Consider the following 20,310-nt stretch of genomic DNA (forward strand, 5'->3'; position numbering starts at 1 on the left):
AGTTTTGCAGAGCAGTGGTGATCATTTCGAATCCCTAATGTCGTTGCTTTGCATGCCCTTAGACAAACTGGAACACTCAGTGGACTCCACGTGGAAAAACACGGCTCCTTTTCATTCTTGTTACACAACAGCACCAATATGAACTTTTCTAGTTGTGCTACGAGTTAATTGTAATACGAAAGCATTACAGTCAAGATACTAAATAAGATACAATCTAATCTGTCTTTTGCACCTTTAAATAAATAAAAAATAAAAATTAAATAAATAACTAAAAATAAATAAATATAATTTGTCTTATATATGTTTTGTCATTTTTTGGGTTATATTTCTAGGTTGTTATGTACACGTGCAACATTGTGTCTTGACTTTTATTTTCCATAATGGCAAAAACTTGTCCTGATAATTCAATGTGACGTTCATCAGCAGTAGCTGAGCGTGGACATCCAGCTGCCACACACCTGACTGTGCTATGTTAGCGTGACCATGTCACCCACACGACACGGTATGGCATGCACGAAAAAGCTTGACGGGCACAGCTAAAAAAAAATGAGACAGGAGTTAAGGGTCCATTCAATTCTCCGACATGGTGCTCAAAAAGTCACAAATGCATCATTACGATCCACAGATGCAACCAAATGTCAGGTCTAATTTACCAATCAACTTCTTATCATCTGGAAAAAGAGCTGCCACATCCAATTAGTTGCCCCCATAGATTAACATTCAGGTACACACAAATGCATCTTCTCACGCTCATTAATATTCACTGCTTCCAAGGAGCGTGGGTGATCCATATTAGAGCAGACGCTCATCATTTTCTGTTAAACAGCAATAATTAAGGTCGTCCCTCTTGAGCATGCGTGGCGGACATCATTTCTTTCCGTCACTCATCTGTCACGCAACACTCGACACGTTCAACTCATTACAGAAAACATCTAATCTCAGTCCCATACATATGTCAGATGAGCAAGTTTAATGAACACAAATGATTGACCACTGGCAGAGGAGCCACTAAAGCAAACACACTTGAAGCTCAGTAGAAAAAGAAGCTGCAGTACCTTTGTTTCTACCTATAGATTGTAGAGAGACAGGGTCCGGAGAGAGAAAGGAAAGAACGAGGTCATCCCGGGTAGAACACCGCAGCAAGGCAGCAAGAAAGTTGCAATAAGTTGTAGTTAGTTTTGAGTAAGCCTCAAGAAGGTCCGCTTAAACTTTCATGCACAATCATGCAAATGGTCACGAGAAGCGCATTCCACAGACAAAACTAAAGCCAAGACTTTGACGAGTGCCACTATGTTTGATATCGGGAGGTTATCATCGGTGGCCCGATACCAGCCACCGATACTTAAGTTGCCATTTTGTGGCTGGGCTACAATCAGGGAATAAATAACATGCACGACTGAGAATTAGTATAATTCCAAACAACAATAGTGCACTAAAGTAAAATTACAATTTAAAAGAAGATGAAACCCAGCTAATAAAATTAATTTGGTATCCAATCTAGTTCGCAGGTGTCAAACTCAAGGCCCAGGGGCCAGATACGGACCCCCACATTATTTTATGTGGCCCACGAAGACAAATTGTGCATCGAATTCATGTAAAAAAAAATTAAAAAAAAAGATATTACTAGCAATTTTTTTATTACCATCGATGTGTAGCCGATAGTATATATACATAATCTGAGATAATTAATTTGGGTTGACAATTTTAATGGCTGTCCAAAGGAAACTATGACAACGATGCGACCCGTGACAAAAAACAGTTTGACACCCCTGATGTAGTTTGAAAGTAGCTAAAATATATAACTCGATTTTCTAAGGTGTCACACAGCAAAGGTCAGTTTAGAACATTTTAGTCACTTGCATGTTTGCTACAGAGTGGTGCACACAGTTATGTAATCCACAGGAAACTGGGTAAGACTAAGGTGGGATGAGATCACACCATGCTGACATCGCCCGATGCTCCTCCCTCCCCCCTCCCACCCATGAGAGCATTGCAACAAATGCGCACAGACAGGTAGCGAAGGCACACGGTGTAAAATTCTGCCCCAAAACCAAGTCAGGTGGAGAGGACAAACATCTAAGTGAGATGTACAAAGAAAGTGAAGAGTACCTTGCTCTGCCTTCAGGTGTGCGAGGCCTTAAATAGAAACATCAGACAGAAAGAGAACCAAATCAAGATGAGCACACCGATACAACATGTATTGTCATTACGCATGCTTTGCAGGATAGCAAACCATGACTACCAAAATAAAAGCTTCCCATAGTGCATTTGAAAGCTTTTGTTGCATTAATATAAATCCAGAAACTATTGCAAAAGTGACAGTACCGTATTTTCCGGACTATAAGGCGCACCTAAAAACCTAAAATTTTCTCAAAAACCGACAGTGTGCCGACTCTCTTATATATGGACCAAATTCCTAAAATTAAACTGGCCCGAAGCATTGTGTCGTGAAATGAATCATAAGTGGCCCGCTGAAGACTATGAATCATGAATCAAAAAGACTATGGATCATTATTTTGTGATTATAAAGTCATTTGTTGCGTCTGAAGTTGAAATAAAAAAGATAAAATGGAGAATGATTTGATTTGGATTAAAAATGTGACGTGATGCATTAATGTGCGCCTTATAGTCCTGTGCGCCTTATAGTCTGGAAAATACGGTAGTAACTAGTGATTTTCTAAGACATTTTGAGTTTGTCTTTAGACTCACCTGGTGTTCTATGGACTGCTGTGGGTTTCCCAAAAGATAAAAAGAAGAAGAAAGCAAAGAAGTTTGGAATTAGCAACACACTTCAACACGTTTATTTTGCATGTGAATCTAGCATGCAAAAGCTAAAAAAAAAATTGACCCCATCACTCAAGAGTTCATGTAAAGAGCAAAGAGCTGCCCCTTAACATGCACGATCAAAATTATTACTTCAGTTGAAATCTGCTGCGGAGAGAGAGGAAAAAATTAATCTGTCCCATCTGCTAAGGGAGCCAGATTGAGGTTAAACATTTGACAAAGAACTCATAAGAAATCGAATATTGTTTGGATAAGATAATATTCGGCACCCACGTCACACCGGGTGCCTCACACTCAGGTAAAACATAAATCTACACGAGGATTTATGGTGTCGAGAGTTGTTTTGGATCTCAAAATGTTCTTTTGTACCTCCATTTAGACCCTTAATGCTCATTGCAACCTCTTCTTGACACAAATTCAACTCCCAATGAGGATTTTCAGGGGAATGCTCAGTTTTGTTTTGTTTTTTTTAGTAGGAACTCACTTATCGATGACTTCTAAAAAAAAAAATCAGAGCGTCATAAAATGTGGATGTTATATTGCAAAATATACTAAAATAAATGTGGGAATATAAAAACAAAGTAACTCAATTATAATAGAAGAGTACACTGAATAAAAATAATATTTAATCATTATTTGCTCTTTTATGTCTACCATTTTGAGATTTTCTTTGAAATAGAAACTTTGATCGTGCCTCTGTCGCACCACTGGATTAAACCATCCATTTTTTTATCCTGCCCACACCCTGGATTGGTCGCCAGCCATTCATCTGTCTCTAATCAGCAGCAATAAGACATATAAAGAAGTTCCAAACAGAACTGAATGACTGGTCGACAGCCTATCAAGATAAATGTGTGTCCAAGTCAGGTTGAGATTTGTTTTCCTGTCCCCGCTAGGGAATTCAAAATGGCTGCTACTTCTCCTCCTACGTAAGAAGGATGACATTGGCAAACGAATGGGAAGGACAAATCGTGGCTGTTGGGGAGGGGGGGGGGGGGGGGGGAGACGATGGCCGGCTGAAGGACGGCAGCGCCGCTCCGGCTTTCGAGCACAAATGAATGCTTTACGCTTCAACGAGCAGCCATCGCTTTCTCTCCCTCCCTTCCTCCTTTTTTTTTTTTTTTTTTGTGTGTTGCATGTATGTGTGAAAATGTTAACGCGTGGATTGTGTTTGCGTGTCAAACGACCAGTTCCAGATGCAGATAAAGCCCTTTCTCTTGATGCGACATGCTCCAGAACAAGCCAATGTACTGTTGAGGACATGTGGCCCGAGCGTAATCCCTGCTCTATTTTCACAACTCAAATCCAAACATCATTTTCAGCTTGGGCACAAGGCACAAATGCCCTCTGCACTAAAATCATGCAAGTCCCTGCACCATTTTTCTTTTTTTTTTTTTTTCCGCCCCGTGACCTACTTTTGATAGTAAGATTATTGTAACTGTCATTTTTTCCCCCCCATGTCTGTTTATTAATCCCTAAAGCTAAGCCTGAAGGCACCATTTCAGCACTTGCTTAACAGTTTGCTCGCCCCAGCCATCAATTACTGGCGTTCTATCAAACCGGTATGTATTTTAAAGCAAAACAGGTCTTCATTCCAGATAAAGCACGTGGGATTTTTAAATTAGCCCTCATTTTACATCCTCATTAAATAATCCATTGTAGCTCTTAATAACCTTGACCTTATGAATATCATATTGTAATAACCCGAGGTTTTAAAAGGGACTTCAGATCACCACGAGTTAATTGAATTGAAAAAAAATGGGGCCTGATATCTACCTCATTACCATAAAGGTACGAATATTTCCATAGCTAATAGGAGGGACGTAATGTCGTTGAGATAAACGATGACAGTTAAATGGAGCACATGGTGGATTTGCCAGCCAAAAATCGCCGGTTGTGGAGCGAGGGGTGTCTAATTTAAGCGCGGTGTCCTGACACAGTTAGTCACACTCGTGTATCTTCATTCACATGGGACGAAAGTCTAAATGTGTTTCAAAAGCTAACTGCTTGTGGTGCAACCGCACATTAAAGAGAAAAAAATGTTACATACGCTGAAATGAACAAAAACTGGTTGAACTCGAATCCTACATCGCAATTATTATCCACGCCATTGAGTATGATTTTCTCAATATGCCTTAATTATGTCATTTTGAGTCATGCATGGAGCCATTTTCTGTACCATTTGTGCTCATTACGATCGTGGGTAAGCTTGAGCCTTTCCCAGCTGACTGAAGAGGCGGGAATCATGCATCGTTCGCCAATACTTTGGTAAAATAATTGAAAAGAAAGAAAGAGAAAAAGCTTCCATGTGAGTCATAATTGCCTTGCAATAGCAAAAAAAAAAAAAAAAAAAAAGAAACCTTCTTAAAATTATCCAATAGTAGCTTCGAACTCTTAATGTAATACTTTTGAAATTTCTTGGGGCTTGGTCATAATGCAAAATTTATTTATTTATTTATTTATTTATTTATTTATTTATTTATTTATTTATTCCATTTTTTATCTAGATTAAGTTTGCAATGTCTGAAAAGAAAAGAAACAATACATAAATATATGAACAGATATATCCCAATCAAATTTCTACAAATGCATATTAGTCTGGACACTCTGGCCCTTCAAATTAGATTTAAAACAGAGTTGTTTAATGTCTACTTTCTACTTATGATGTTGTCCTGGATGTCTCGGTAATTCAATTGACAGTGCTGACTTCGAGTGTTGGTGTGTGAGTGCAATAAATCTGTTGCGATCAATTTTAAAATGCAGACACAGGATGCAATGCAAGTAATTAACATGTCTGTCTGCAAATATGAATACGACGTGTCTGACTGAGGCTTTCCGTTCAGAGATATGGAACTGTCAGACCCGAGATGTCCAGCAATGCAATTTAGTAGTTTAGTCATTGGCCTGGGGCCCATCAAATGTGTACAAAGTGTCTAGGAACGTGACCTTGGAAATGTCTGTCTCTAATACTCTCCCTCGAAATCCCTTCATTGTCATCTTCACATTTCTTCCGGATTTAAATCAACTCATTGTATTGGCTTTCTAAGCCTTGCGGGCTAGCAGGCTACAATTAGGACGGTGGCTAGCTAAACACGACCCAAGCTGACTCCACTCAGTCGACCATCTGCCGGTTTTAACAAACAGTTCGAGGGTCTCGACAGACGGCGTGTACGCTTGACGTGCAGAGTAAATATTCACAAGTTTTAACAGATGCACATGAATGGGGGTGTTATGATCAACAGAATGCTAACAGACAGGTGTGCTGGCACTTGTTTGGATTTACCGTAATTTTCGGACTATAAGCCGCACCAGATAAAATTCGTAATTCAGGGTTCAAAATTTGAGGAAAAAAGGAGCGGCTTATAGACTGAAATTTACGGTAATTGCAACTTCGTTCCGTTAAAAGGTTGAACGAGCACTTGTGGACTCGATGTAGGGAATTCTGTCATTTGTCGGAAGTCTTGCATTTGTGAAGGCGTTGCTCTGGTAAATTTGTCGTCTCTGTTTCCATTATCTTCCTAATTACCGCTCCGTGTCTCTGTTGCATAATCAACAGTCAGCCACATCACTTAATGGCAAGCAAAGGAGGAGTAGCGGGTCATTGTGATCACTATTCATGAAGGAACTTGGTCTCTAGATATGTGAGGAAACTTGACAAAAACAAACGAGGGATGTTTTTGCTTTTTAAAACAAGGATATCATCGGTCCCTTGGGGCTTTATTAGATTCAAAACGGCCCCTGCAATGACTGCTAAGCAAAAGCAATGGGCAAATAGGTTGAGAAAAAAAAATGAGGATAAGTCCACTTTTACCGCTTGACTGCTCCGCAACCAGCACATCGTGTGCTGTTCTGAACAACGGCCATAGGCAACCTCTTGGGATTTAAGCTCGCCAAACATCTCAACTTGAACGATAAACAATATTGGAAACAAAAACAGTTAAATTGTTGCTCATAAATATAGATGGTTTAAGTACCTTCGATTTGTGCAGTTGCACATTGTGTCTCGATTGCACTAAAATAGAATTCAGTGAGCATTCCCCTGATGTTTAATCCCCCCAGGAGTGGAGCCAGTCTGATTTAGACTGGCAAGAACAGGTCAGCAGAGGAGGTAATTCAACATGGTCGTGTTCATGTTTTTTAAATTTACAATCCCCCACACATGAAGAAAAAATACTTCCCAAGATCATAGTGGTAGTGATGTTCATTTTTTTTATGTAACGGCATGTGATTTCTTAAAAAAAATAAAAAATAATAAGCTATTCTTGGCATCAGAAATTTATAAATGGCTCCCATAGGATAACACAAATACAGTATACGCCAAAAAGAACATGGATATAATCGAGTAGATAAAAGATTTCATCGAAGATGTGTGCCATCCTAACATTCCCCTCAAAAACGATTACCTTGGCACAGAAAAAGAGGAAATGAAATTCATCCCAAACATTTTGTACCTTCGGGTCCCTGCACGTCCTTGCAGGAGCTGAGTCACTTTCCCGGAGAAAAGATAACTTTGATAAGAAAGTGTTGTAACTTAAGTCATACTAAGCATTATATCAAAACTAGAATGGGACTTGGTGGCAAAGACTTTCATTAGGGACAATCAATCGAAATTAAAATCGGCGATGAACTATACCATGGGTGCATTTTGTCATTATTAGTATGGATGAGTAAACAAAGTGCGGTAAAACTTTGTAGCAGAAGCAATCGATAACTTTGGAGCGAGAGCACATAATCGTCAAAATATTAGACATTTTGTTGCTGTCTAATGAAAAACACAAGGTAGAAAATTAAATTCCAGCCTCAATTGTGACACCTCCATATACAAGAAAAGAAAATATCGCTTAACAAAATATTGATTTTAGAAGCTACTTTTTCTTTGTCTATTTTTTTGCTGGTGCGACTATTGCAACAGTGGCTGGCAAATAAAGAGAAATGATGATCGTAAAAAGCAGAACTGGAAATTGTTTTATAGTCATGGCAACAAAGAAAAATTTTTATAAGACGTCCCTGTCAAGGCTGCTCAGTTTCAATGCGACTGGAAGTCAACAATAAGAACTGAATGTGCGCTGAAAAATCTTTTGACCATTAATCACCACCACATTGGATTTAAAATGCTTTTCATTGGACAGCAATGATAGACAAAGCCCATTTGATGTTCATAAAAAAAACAATGAGTGGCAGCCATCTTACCTTCAGTGCAGTATGGTCCAACAAATCCAGTCCTGGAGCAATCACAGTAGGTTTCTCCATCTGCCAGTGAGCAGATTCCTCCATTCTCGCAAGGGTTCTCGGTGCAAAGGCCTAACATCTCTAAACGGACTTTCTGACTGTTGATGAGTGCGGGAAGTTTACTTCCGTAGATAAGGTCGGTGATGATCCCCTTGAATGGTTTTAGCTCACGGACGGACGGCAAGGTAATGGCGGACGTGCGGATATCTCCTGGAAGTCCACCGAGGAATAAGTCGCTTATGATCTTCATGAACTGCCGCTGAGGCCGGACCTCCGCCGTCTTGGTCTGGCCGTCCACGGACAAGCCGGTCCGCAAATTGTGTCTGTTGATAGCGGCAAAGTGCCAGCGGCTGTCGTTGACCATTTTATCGGACGTGATGGTGGTTTCGGCGCAGTCGATGCTGAAGCGAAGATTCATCCTGCCCTCGGATAGAGTGAGGAGTAAGAAGTCGCAGTATCCGCCGTCGTCAAAGTAAAGCATGAGGCCTTCTGATTGGGAGGTCTTGAACTGGAAGGTCAGGTCGCTTCTAGAGCTGGCATCCCAGCGTAGGTATCGAGCCCACTGACCTTCAGAGCCAGTAAACTCTAATCCCACACTCAGGGCCAGCACAGAACTTAGCAGAAGGAGAACTTTCCCAGGGCGACTGTTTGGATTCATTGTAGGGAGTAACAGAAAGCACCTGGAAGCGATTTGAACTTGATTCAGGTCCTCTTAAAGTGACACAAATATTTGCTTAGGGCAGTTTTCTAAGATGCATCTGATATATCGTATAATCCTCATTGCTTTAAAATATTTTTTTTTATCTCTGATCAAATATTGATAATAAATGCAATCTATACTTCAAGCCAACTGGAAGATAAAAAAGATCTGATCCCCAACGTTAAGTGCTACGTGGATCAATGATTCAAAGGTGCATCTTGGGTGTTTTCTTTGCGGCGACTTCCTGGATTGAAGCACATAACTTTCATTGTTTGTCCATGCCCCATGATTTGATGTGGAGTGTGAGTCAGGCCAGGCCTTTAAGGAAACTGGAACACAATAAAAAGAGAGCGAGAAGAAAAAAATCGTCAGAGAACTGCACAACAAAGGGAGTCAATTCAATAGTGCAAAAAATATATATAATATATATGCAATTCAATAGTGCAAAAAAAATATACATATATTTATTTATTTTTATTTAAGCAATATATATGTATATATTTATATATTATTAAAAATATATTTTTTTAATATATAAACACATATAAATAAATATAATAGAGAGACGCTGCAAAAAATATTACTTTTCTAAAAATGCTCAAGTTGTGAATTTATTTCGGCTCAAATTAATCACAAATGTGTGTACTATGTATCCATTAATGTAAAACAGAATATGCATCTCGCCTACTATTACTCAAGACCTGCTGGAATCCTGATAAATACGACTAATTATTCACTACCACCCTCATTTGCATGCCTTTAAGGGATTCCAATCATCCACAGCCATTCATAGCAGATTTTCGGATGGTGCAATTTACATCCAGTATTCAAATCCCATGACTATTGACATTTTGTGGAATTTCCTGTCATACAGTCATTATTTTCATTACAGATGGCGCTGCAAGGTGACAGAATATCAACACCGTCCTTGCTCCTCTCACAGCTCTTGATTTACATAACAAAACGGGAAAATGCATATATTCTTTTTCACTCCTCTGCCTTTGCAATTTGGTGTCCAATGGTGATCGCAGGAACTAGCAACGCGATAGATCCTTTACCCACCTGCTCTGAATAGTTAATCTTGCTGCAAGCTATTGAATTTGAGTAAGTGATACCTCTGCTGTGCACCTGCACCATGCACGCACGCGTCTCCCTGACAACACCAGGTCGACTGCCTCCATTATTGTCTTTGTCTTAAAATAAGTTTGCTCAAACAACAGTCAAAAGGTTCGTCGGAGTGACATTAACTCTGAACGCAGCTGAGTCAATCCAAGCCATTGACCACGAACGTGTGCCGTCAATAGGAAATGATTCATAAAGCCGTGAAACCCAAGATGGCACTCTTCTATGAAATTGGCTTGACTCAATTAACTTATTGTGTGTCAAGCTGAGGCATCAAATGTCCGATTTGATGGAGCTACTAACAATGTCCTTGGAGTTGAATGAACGACTAGAAATTTCTTTGTAGCCCGTTTAAATGACTTCATTGCGGTCTGCTAAATGATGTTAGTTTGACAGGATCCGCTGGTTTGTAATGCAGGGTGGTTTTTGTAAAGCTAACCTCAAGGCGAAATTAAATGAGGCTTATGTGGTGATATAAATTTCACATTGAATATTTCACTTACTCCCCATAGGCTTGGTCTCAAAAAAAAAATGCCCTTCAGCCAATCATAAGCCTGTCAGCATCCTTATCAGCTCCAATTCTGGGCTAAAACAACCCCACAAAAATCAAAGTATATTCTAGATGTCATATTTTTAAAAACTCTATTTAAAAGATATAAAACTATATAAACATTAAAGTCAGTGCTGTACAATAAGTGAGTTTTCCGGGATGAATAGTGGGCTGAATTATTAAACAGAGGATATGAGATGATCCGAATAGGATACTACTGTCACTAACTGGCCATAAAAGATTCATTAATGTGTCCAGCATCAGTGCATATTTTTGACATGTATTGTAATACAGCCAAGAGCCCATCATGCACTGGAAACCTCTCGATCCCCCCCCTCCCCTCCTCCTCTCAGCTGTGGATCACAAGCTTTGGCCAGAAGGCCCTTTTTTAATTTAACATCAGTCACTTGCTACTTTTACTACTGCTGGTTAGACATATTGAGATCCAGCAAGGGGCCCACCAGAGAATGTTCAGTGGACATCTTGCAGGTCACTCCCCACAACCAAAGTGATTTAATTTCCATTTGATGTTTTTTTTTTTTTTTTTGTTCTCATTGATAATGAATACATTTGATTTAATCCCGATTCATTAAAATCAACTGATTCATGTGTTGTGGTAGGCGTTGAATGATACTGCATTACTCAAATGTGTTTCTAATATTTTGCCCCTCTACTGCCACCAAATAAGGTCAACACCGTATTAGGAAGACCTCTCAATATGATGAAGAATGCTGCCACAAATCCCACAAATGAAACATATTTCAAATTAATAGCGCTATGATTTTCACAATAAAATTACTTATTTATTTATTTATTTATTTATTTATTTATTTATTTATTTCGAATTCACCTCATGGAATGGATTATCTTCTGCACCTAACTACATGCATTTGGTTTTATCAGAGAAATATTAAGTTGTATAATATTACTTTTAACTTTCATCAGCGATCCATCCTTCCACAAAGCCGACTATGTTATTTATGCATGCGTGTAAAGCTGACAATTTACATCGAATGCACAGCGATTAAAAAAGGAGGGGCTATAGAGTAATCTGCAAACACGACATCACGGGCAAGAGCATTTGGCAAGCAGCTCCGGTTGTAGCAACCTCGGTGATGAAACTGAGGATTTAATGGACGGGTGTGCGCTTTTTTTTATTTTTATTTGAAAACTATAAAATATTTGTAAATTTCGTCATCCATTGCTTGTTGACGACGAAAAGCAGAGTCAGCGTGGCGAAACTTTCAGTCACTCCAAATATAAATCCGAAATTCAATATAAGTCACGTTTGTGTGCGTGTTTCGTTTATGGGACCAAATCGGCGACGTGCGCTCATCCATAACGCTTGGATTCGGCTCCTCAGATTCACCGCGGTTGCAAATAAAACTTCGCAATTCATCAAAAATATTGCATTAGAAGATATTTGATATGAATATTAATAACAAATAGCAAGTGCAGTGCGTCTACCTTTTTTGCCCTGAAGGGAGATATGCAGCTCCGGGTGCAACTGGGCGTGCGTAAAATTGAAAATCAAAACAATCCAGGGCAAAAGTCCATCAGGTTCAAACGTTAGTTGTTGAAATCGAAGCCAATGCGGTTGTTAGTGTGAAGGTTTTCATGACCAAGTGAGCGCGACGAAGGCAACGGTCCTCTCCCTCAGTCCTCTTCCTCCGCCTCCTCCTGTCTCAATGAGCGCGCATCTCCCAGCCAGCTCGGCTCATTCTGTACATGTGGATGGATGGATGATGGAACTATGGATCTCTCCCTTGCCCATCGATTCTGCTCTGACACGCCTTATACACGGAGAAGGAGGACAACTGGCTCTCCAGAAACTTGCACATAGACTCATTTGTGGATAATTGTAAAAATTGATACTGAAAATTGATAGTGTGAACTTTATAAGTGTTGACTAGTCGTGGTAGTTGTGATGTTGTGATCTATCCATCCATCCAGATCTACACTTATGTACGTATATACGTATATACACACACACACGCACACATGCCCCCCCCGCCCCCCCCCCCCCCCCCCACACACACACACACACACGTATACATACTATAAGCCGCCTTTCAAGGCACTCAAGGTCGGCGTGCAGACGTAAAATGGCATAAAAAATGACCGGAGACACACACATATATATATATATATATATATATATATATATATATATATATATATATATATATATATATATATATATATATATATATATATATATATATACACATGTGTGTGTATATAAATGTGTATATATGTGTGTGTGTGTGTGTATATATATATATATATATATATATATATATATATATATATATATATATATATATATATATGTATGTGTGTGTGTGTACATACACATATTTATTCATTTTTTATTTATTTTTTATTTATTTTTTACTTGTTTATTTTTTTATTTTTCTTGTTAGTTATTTAGTTAGTTAGTGTCTGGTCCCGCCTAAAAATGTCCAAATGATGATGATCATGTGTACTGTGTTCGGGCTATGGGCTGATGTACTCCACCAGCAAAGGTCAGCACATTGAAAGAGTGCTAATTGCCCTAAGGGTTGCCTCGGGCTCCTTGGGCTTAAGCTGGGAGCACAATCTTACGAAATCCAAAAATATGCACAGTACTTTGGGTACCTTGGAGAGTTCCATATCATGACAGTGCATGGCGGGGCTCTGTCCGTGGTGCTGAATCCTGGCCATGAATTTTGCATGTTCTGCCTGTGGTCATAAACCATGTTCCCATCACGTAGTTAAGTTCCACTGCAGGGCTCAGGAGCAACTGTTGAGGATATAAAAATTAAATTCAAAGGAGCAAACATTCGAATCTAGCTTCACAGTCTGTGGTTCTCAAGTAGGTTAGTACTTCTTAGGTTAGTGCTGTTGCTGCAATGTATTTTCATCAAGTTTCTTTTAGTAACTATATGCAACTGCTTTTTCCTTTTATATTTATCTTTTAAATTTATGGGAAGTCTTCTCAGTTTTTGAGTACATAAACATTCATTTGCACATTTTCCACAGGTAATCCGCACTTCCCCTTGACATCCTGCTGCTTGTGATAATGAGGATGATAATGTTTGTGAAGTTATGCGACTTCGCTGAAAAGCTAGGTGAGGGGGAAAAAAACAGGAGCAACCTATTTAAATGATTTAAATGATTAAAAATTAAATATAACAAGAGATCAGGAAAGTTTGATCTTTAAAGTAAATGACTGTATAAGTTGAGTTGAAGAAAGACGTTAAAAACAGCTCACGCAGAGCTGGAAGCCGGCGGAGTGCTGAGATGCTCAGGCTGCCTGAGGCTCTTGACTTGATCTCTGACTTGGAGCGAAATGAGTGGCGTCTTCACATACATTATGTGGGCAGAAGAAAAGGGCAAAAGAATGAGAGAAATAAAGCAACAAAAGCAATCCGTCACTTTTTTTCAGAGCGCTTTGTATTGTATTTGAAGAGCGTAAGAGGGGAAAATGCTGAATCGTGAGAATTCACACAGGCTGGATTTGACAGTGAACGCCCACATTTCTGGGTTGCTCCACCCAGAGTGCATGTCAGGCATGAATATGCCTCAAAGGCAGATTGAAGAATCCAACCGTGGACCTTTTCCCTTCTCACGTGCATGGCAGAAAACAGCCAGAAGATTGTAGGAGCGGTACTTCGAGTCGGACAAGCTTATCTTTAGCATCTTCCGTGAAAATGAGGTGCAGCTTTGAAAGGGCCTGTGTGGCTGTATAAATATTTGAGCAGCTTTGTTTAATCTGTGCCCATTAGACCTTTTGCAATAGCATCCCGGAATATCGATGCTACTTCAAATCTAAACCATATCCCACTGAGAAAAATTATGTTTTTGATCATGTGTTTTGTTTTAAGGGTTGAGCAAATGTGGGTTTGTTATTTTTTTTGTAGACATCAAATTCATGCTGAAAAGACACGTGCTGGCATTTTCATGCGTAGCCAGTGACATATTAATTATGTTTTAGGGGCTAATGACGAAAAGCTCCTTCTGAAGAAGGAGCAAGAGGCAAGTCAGTTTTGGGGGGGGGGGGGGGGGGGGGGAAGAACATCCCTGGAGAAAACGCATGTCACTACATGTACAGACAGTATTTCCCGACCTTCGTAACCCTGACAAAAATACAACACAAAGGCAAATAAAAGACTGTTTCAACAAAACAAATTTCCAAGATCAAACACAATAAGAGTCTCAGTCGGGTGTTGAGTCTTTCTACTTGCCCTGCTCATCTCTTCACAAAAAAAAGATGTGAGAAATGAATCATCATCACCCTTTGATTTTTTTTTTTCTTTTAACTGAATTCCACACACGCTCCACTTTACTTTAATAAAAATCCATCTACTTGTTCCACAATCGGGAAAGACGTTTCATGCTAGCACAACCAATTGCAATATTTACGCTGTATTTTAGATGCTTTGAAGAAATGAATGAATGAATGATATTCCCTCTGCATGTTGAGTACTTCAAGAGCATGTTTCATCATCATGCCAAACATTTTTAAACACTTAAATCTGGATTTTTTGCGGACTTTGGGGTCCAGTCTTTTCGTTTTAGGCATGTTTACGTTACTTTAGGTCAGGCATGTTGTTGGGCAGCCAAAGGGGTCCTTTTGCTATTCTAGCTACAGTAATATAGATCAAACATCCTGACTTATTATTATCAAAAGCCTTCAAATTGGTGTCGGAAATTCATCAAATCACTAGCGCTAAGTCTTTTTTGTTTGTTTTTTTAGGGATGTTTACGTTACTTTAGGTCAGGCATGTTGTTGGGCAGGCGAAGGGGTCCTTTTGCTATCCTACCTACAGTAATATAGATCAAACATCCTGACTTATTATCAAACGCCTTCAAATTGGTCACGGAAATTCATCAAATCACTAGCGCTAAGGTTTACGCGCTAGTCATTTAGCTTTGTATATCGACCATTTAAAAAACTACTTGAAAATGCATTTTTAACAAAAAAAAAAAAAACAGAAAGTCACGTGGAATCGAAGGGTGTAAAATCAGGGTTCAGGTGTACTGCATGATTATTATTGTATTAATCAGATGATGGGTCATGATTCTGAGGTAGTCGGGAGGTCGCAAGTTCAAATCTCTGCTCAGGCTCTATCAATCTCCTGCAGCATGTTTTTGAATCCGAAACAGGTCATCTGGTGTTTGAAAAACATATTCTACCCTTGAGGCTACCCAACCACAAGCAACCATTTGGGGAAAAAAAAATAATAAACTGTCGCCAGCAGACACCACCTGTTATGACTTAATCAATATTCCATCATAGTTAATATCCAGAAGGTCACATGGTTTATATTGTTTTTCTCCTCCTCTCACACATAATGAAGCTGATTGAATCTAATTGTACTTATTTTACCTCAAATCCCAGGACGCTGGCCCTGTGAAGAGGCCATTAGTAGGTCAAAGTGATTACACTATCAAGGGTATCTATTAGAAGTCAATTTGGCCAGGTTGGCTCCTCAAAGCGGGCTCAGTTAACTCCCTTAATGGACGTTCATTTATCTCCCATTGTTTGGGAACTGTTGCGTGTAAAGTCTGCTAAGCGGGATGGATGTGATATTTATCAATCAATATATATTTATGTAGCTTATGGGAGGGAATCTGATGGCGAATGATATTTCATTGTAAATGTCACCGGAATGTTTTGCAAAGAGCATGCATATGAGCTATAGGATAAAAGCAGCATCTTCTATGGCTCCATCTGACAGCGGTGACGGCCTATTTGAATAATGAGGAGAAGCACCTGTCAGGCTCGGTTATCTTGACACAGCGAGTGTAGCGCTAACACCTAAAACATCTGAGAGTGGGACAAGGAGAAGACTGCACTGCAGGGCACCACCATGTTTTTTAAAGCACGTACACCTTGGAGCTTGAATAGACGATTGCCACGGAGGCTGGTGCAATAACGGCGCATCAATCACTGAGCGCACCATGAGAAAGTGCTTTTCTTGGATGAGGGTAATCAGTCTCGCAACAGTACATCATATAAGGTACGCACGAGTGAGTGTTTTATAGAAAACACCTTTTCATGCATAGCTCTTGATGAATATAGAGGTACTATAATTGCAAGTCTTCCCCCAGGACACAGCCTATATAGTAATTTGTAACGTGCAATCATTTTGAATCTGACAGCTATTTTATACGTGCACCTGATGACGGGCTGCGATTTTTTTTTTTTAATGAAATGTACAATATTCATGTCTATTTGGACACCATATTTATGACTCTCATCAGGCTTTGAGTGCCAGCATTTTTCTTCAACTCTATTCTAGTGTGAGTTAAAACCTGAAGTGGCAAAAGTATACTCGCAAGTGCAGACGCTTGTGTGAAATAAAATACATGTACTGTATTTTCCGGACTATAAGGCGCACCGGACTATAAGGCGCACCTTCAATGAATGGACCATTTTAAAACGTTGTCCTTATATAAGGCGCACCGGACTATAAGGCGCACCATTAATGCATCATGTCAGATTTTTAATCCAAATGAAATCATTCCCAATTTTATCTTTTTTATTTCAACTTCAGACGCAACAAATGACTTTATAATCACAAAATAATGATCCATAGTCTTTTTGTTTCATGATTCGTAGTCTTCAGTGGGCCACTTATGATTGATTTCATAACACAATGCTTCGGGCCAGTTTAAATTTAGGAATTTTGTTCATATATAAGGCGCACCAGACTATAAGGCGCACTGTCGGCTTTTGAGAAAATTTTAGGTTTATAGGTGCACATTATAGTCCGGAAAATACGGTACACACACACACACACACTATATAGTATATACAGATACACACACACTATTGCCACCTTAAAAGTCCTCATCACCTCAGCCACAGTTGACTTCAGCTCTCCAGATTTTTTTTTAACGTCATCTACAGAGGTTGTAAAAAGTAACGAGCCTATTTATCTTCAGTAATGACTTAGTTCAAAACAAAGGCATCTGAAAGAAGATTGTTTACTTCACTGTCAGTTGTGTCTGCTGTTTCTAAAAAGGGCCACCTGCTCGCCTCGCCAATACTGGCAAGACCTCCCGACTGGTGAGTAACAGCATGCCATTTGTCACACAAACACACACATCGCCACTGTAATAAGGCAATGTGTTGTTCTCTGTTTTTAAATGGAGAAGGTCAAAGCTAATTTAGGCTATTTCACGGAAATGAGGGAGGAGGTAAACGATTGTCTGGTGGAGACAGGAAAGGTGTGTTGTCACAACATGGCTCAGGGTTACTATTTAGCTCTGTTGCCGTGGTAGTTGATGGCGGGATGATGCGGACCTGCTCTGAAGCTGATAAGTCCAACAAAACAAGAGTACGCACATACGTTTGATCGGAGCAAAAACTAGTCTTCACAAATCTTTTATATATGCATGGAAGATTTTACTCATCATTCTTATGCTTGTCTGCACTCGGATCTTATCTCATTCAAAATATGACTTTCATTAAAGATAGGTGTGACATTATTTTTTCCAAGCCCGAACACTGTTTATGAAATAATGGATTTAGATGGGTCATGGACAGAGAAGCAAAGATTGCCACAAAGTATTAACTTTGCATATATTTCACGGTATCTGAGGATGGGTATAAATAATATGCTGTGATGTATGAGCCATCAATGGCATCACCAAGCAATTTTAAATCAATTGAAAGTTCTAGCTTAGAGAGTAAAGTTGTTTTAACACAGAGCTACAGTCTCATAAAAAAACATTTGCTATCTTCTCAAATTATAACTTTTAGGATAATGGCCTGGGGCTGTTTTGCTATTTCAGGATCTGGACGTCTACAGTTTCACGGAGAAACAAAGCACTATATTTTTTCTTTTCTACTGAAAGAGAAATTGAGTGACTCGTACTGTCTCATCATCTTTGACTTATACAACAAACATATCTTCCTTTATTTACATCCACCTATTTTCTATACCGCTTATCCTCACATCACGAGTGAGCTGGCACCTATCCCCGTTTACTATAGGCGAGAGGATTGGTCGCCATCCAATTGAGGCTGTCTGCCTGTATGTGGGAGTGTTATTCGGTAGAACCACAATGTGCTACACTTTTGTTGACTAAAATGAAGAACGTCTGGGGGAAAATGAACTCCTTTTATGCACATAAGATTACAACTAAAATTAGTCATGATGGAGTTTAGTGCAAGCTTCTCCATAAATTTAAGATGAATTCCAAATTTTGTACCTGACTTTTTCTTAATTCAGAAGCTCATCTGTATTAGTCATTAGTCACACAAGAGCGACAGATTTTCTAATAGACTGTTTTCCTTCTTTACTTTTTACCGCTACGTCGTCCATTTTCCCACAACTTCTAAGGGAATATTTTACCATATATTAAAACCCGTACGATAAATGTAAACAGATTAATAGATCACAGGCAACAACTCCGTTAGCCCCGCCCCTCCACACTGATGATCCTTAAAAATAAAAAAAGGCTGTGATTAATTTTCATAACCAACTACTTAAAAAGGTAAAGGTGACTGTGTGAGTAAATAAAACCCACAAATATCAATGAATAAAATATTTGTAGTGTAGATGGCACAGATCCAGACAGCCAAAGGTCTTGGCAAGCAATGGTTGCCACCTGGTCATGCGAATATTTAGCCACCTGCTTGGACTAGCAGTGTGATGGCTAAATGTTTGAGACTCTGGCCAGATGGTTGGGTGATGAGCTCCCACACACACATACAGTCTGAGACACATTGAGTTTCGAGTAAAGTTTCCTCTCACAAATAATTAATGGAGCCCAGATGCATTGTAGCTCAGCAGTCTTAAACACATGGAAACAAAACATGTGCTTTATGTACACCTGATGCTTAATCCTTTACAACAGCCTAAGGTGTTTTCTGTTTTTTGGGGACGATGTAAACAGTTCATATATCAAACAGAATTCTTCAGCAGCATCACTTGTGACTCTTGTTTCACCCTTCAATTTCCTTGAAGGTTTTGGAGACAGCAATCCAGACTTCACCAATGAAGAAAATATTTTCAGAAAGACTTCTTCCCCTCAAAACGTCTTCAGTGAGTGAAACAAAAGCTGCCACAAGATCACAGTGTTGAGATTTTTTGATAAGGATGACACCTTTTTTTTTTTTTTTTTTGAGGGAAGGTTTGCTCATAAAGCAACACACAATACGATTCTACTGGAAAGCGCAACATAAATCATATGGGCATTTCCACCAAAACCTGTTTGTTTTAAGTGGACCTCTCCAATTCATGAAGAAAACGAAAGCCCTTGGAAGATAAATCCTATGTGAAGTCAAAAAAGTGGGAACCAAAGCCCTGGAATGAGAACGGATCAGGGAGGACGAAATCCCCTTGCTCGCTTAACGTATTCCACTGGAAGCTTTCTATCTCTCTGTCTGTACGCCCAGAGGAGTTCATTCATATGGTCTGCTTTCCATCTCCAAGGCCATCACTCATGTCTCCTTCTGCCCGAAACAACAGCAGCCACTTCGGCCTAGTGAGAGGGAGTACCAATTATTTCCTCATTGTCTTGATGTATGATTCCTGGCTGCAAAAGCGAGAAGCAGATAGCCAAGGAACGTTCTCGGGGAGCTAAAGCCGCCGTGTGACGGGACTGAAGAAAGATGGCTCAATGTGAGGAGAAGCAGGTTAATCAGAAGGTTTGTCTTTGGGTTGAACCAGCATTGGACATCCGTACAAGAGATTATAAATATGGAAGCAGAAGCACGTAGGACTTTGAAGACAGAGCAGCAAAGCCTCTTCAGACTTCAATGAAGAACATGTGATGCTATTTTTCATAGACGTGTATGGAAATCTAAACTCACGACCCCTGGTTGCCCTCAAAATAAAACCCCTTCCCCCACCACCCTTTTGTGAACCTTCTGGTTTTGTCCAGCGTTCACTGAGCCCATAGGGAAAAAGGGAAATAGCCTGCA

The 20,310-nt window shown here is 39.5% G+C and overlaps 1 protein-coding gene across 14 annotated transcripts in view; it reads right to left on the reverse strand.

Moving 5' to 3' along the window:
• The window catches only part of nrxn3b (neurexin 3b), a 152,913-nt gene that overhangs the window by 132,213 nt on the left and 390 nt on the right, over positions 1-20,310 (reverse strand). For 10 of the 14 annotated variants that reach the window (XM_088362765.1, XM_088362760.1, XM_088362755.1 and 7 more), the window contains exons 2-6: positions 13,026-13,170; positions 7,975-9,042; positions 2,710-2,727; positions 2,110-2,136; positions 1,056-1,067 (exon numbers count right to left, since the gene is read on the reverse strand). In XM_088362765.1, the coding sequence (XP_088218891.1) occupies positions 1,056-1,067; positions 2,110-2,136; positions 2,710-2,727; positions 7,975-8,671 (754 nt within the window). In that variant the 5' untranslated portion in view covers positions 8,672-9,042; positions 13,026-13,170. Of the gene's footprint in view, positions 1-1,055; positions 1,068-2,109; positions 2,137-2,709; positions 2,728-7,974; positions 9,043-11,852; positions 12,095-13,025; positions 13,171-20,310 lie in introns of those variants that run through there. The other 4 variants (XM_088362768.1, XM_088362757.1, XM_088362769.1 and 1 more) reach the window with 2 other exon arrangements.

The sequence above is a fragment of the Syngnathus floridae genome, chromosome 19, assembly GCF_059516105.1.
Source record: "Syngnathus floridae isolate MCC-2025c chromosome 19, RoL_Sflo_1.0, whole genome shotgun sequence".
Lineage (NCBI taxonomy): Eukaryota > Metazoa > Chordata > Actinopteri > Syngnathiformes > Syngnathidae > Syngnathus > Syngnathus floridae.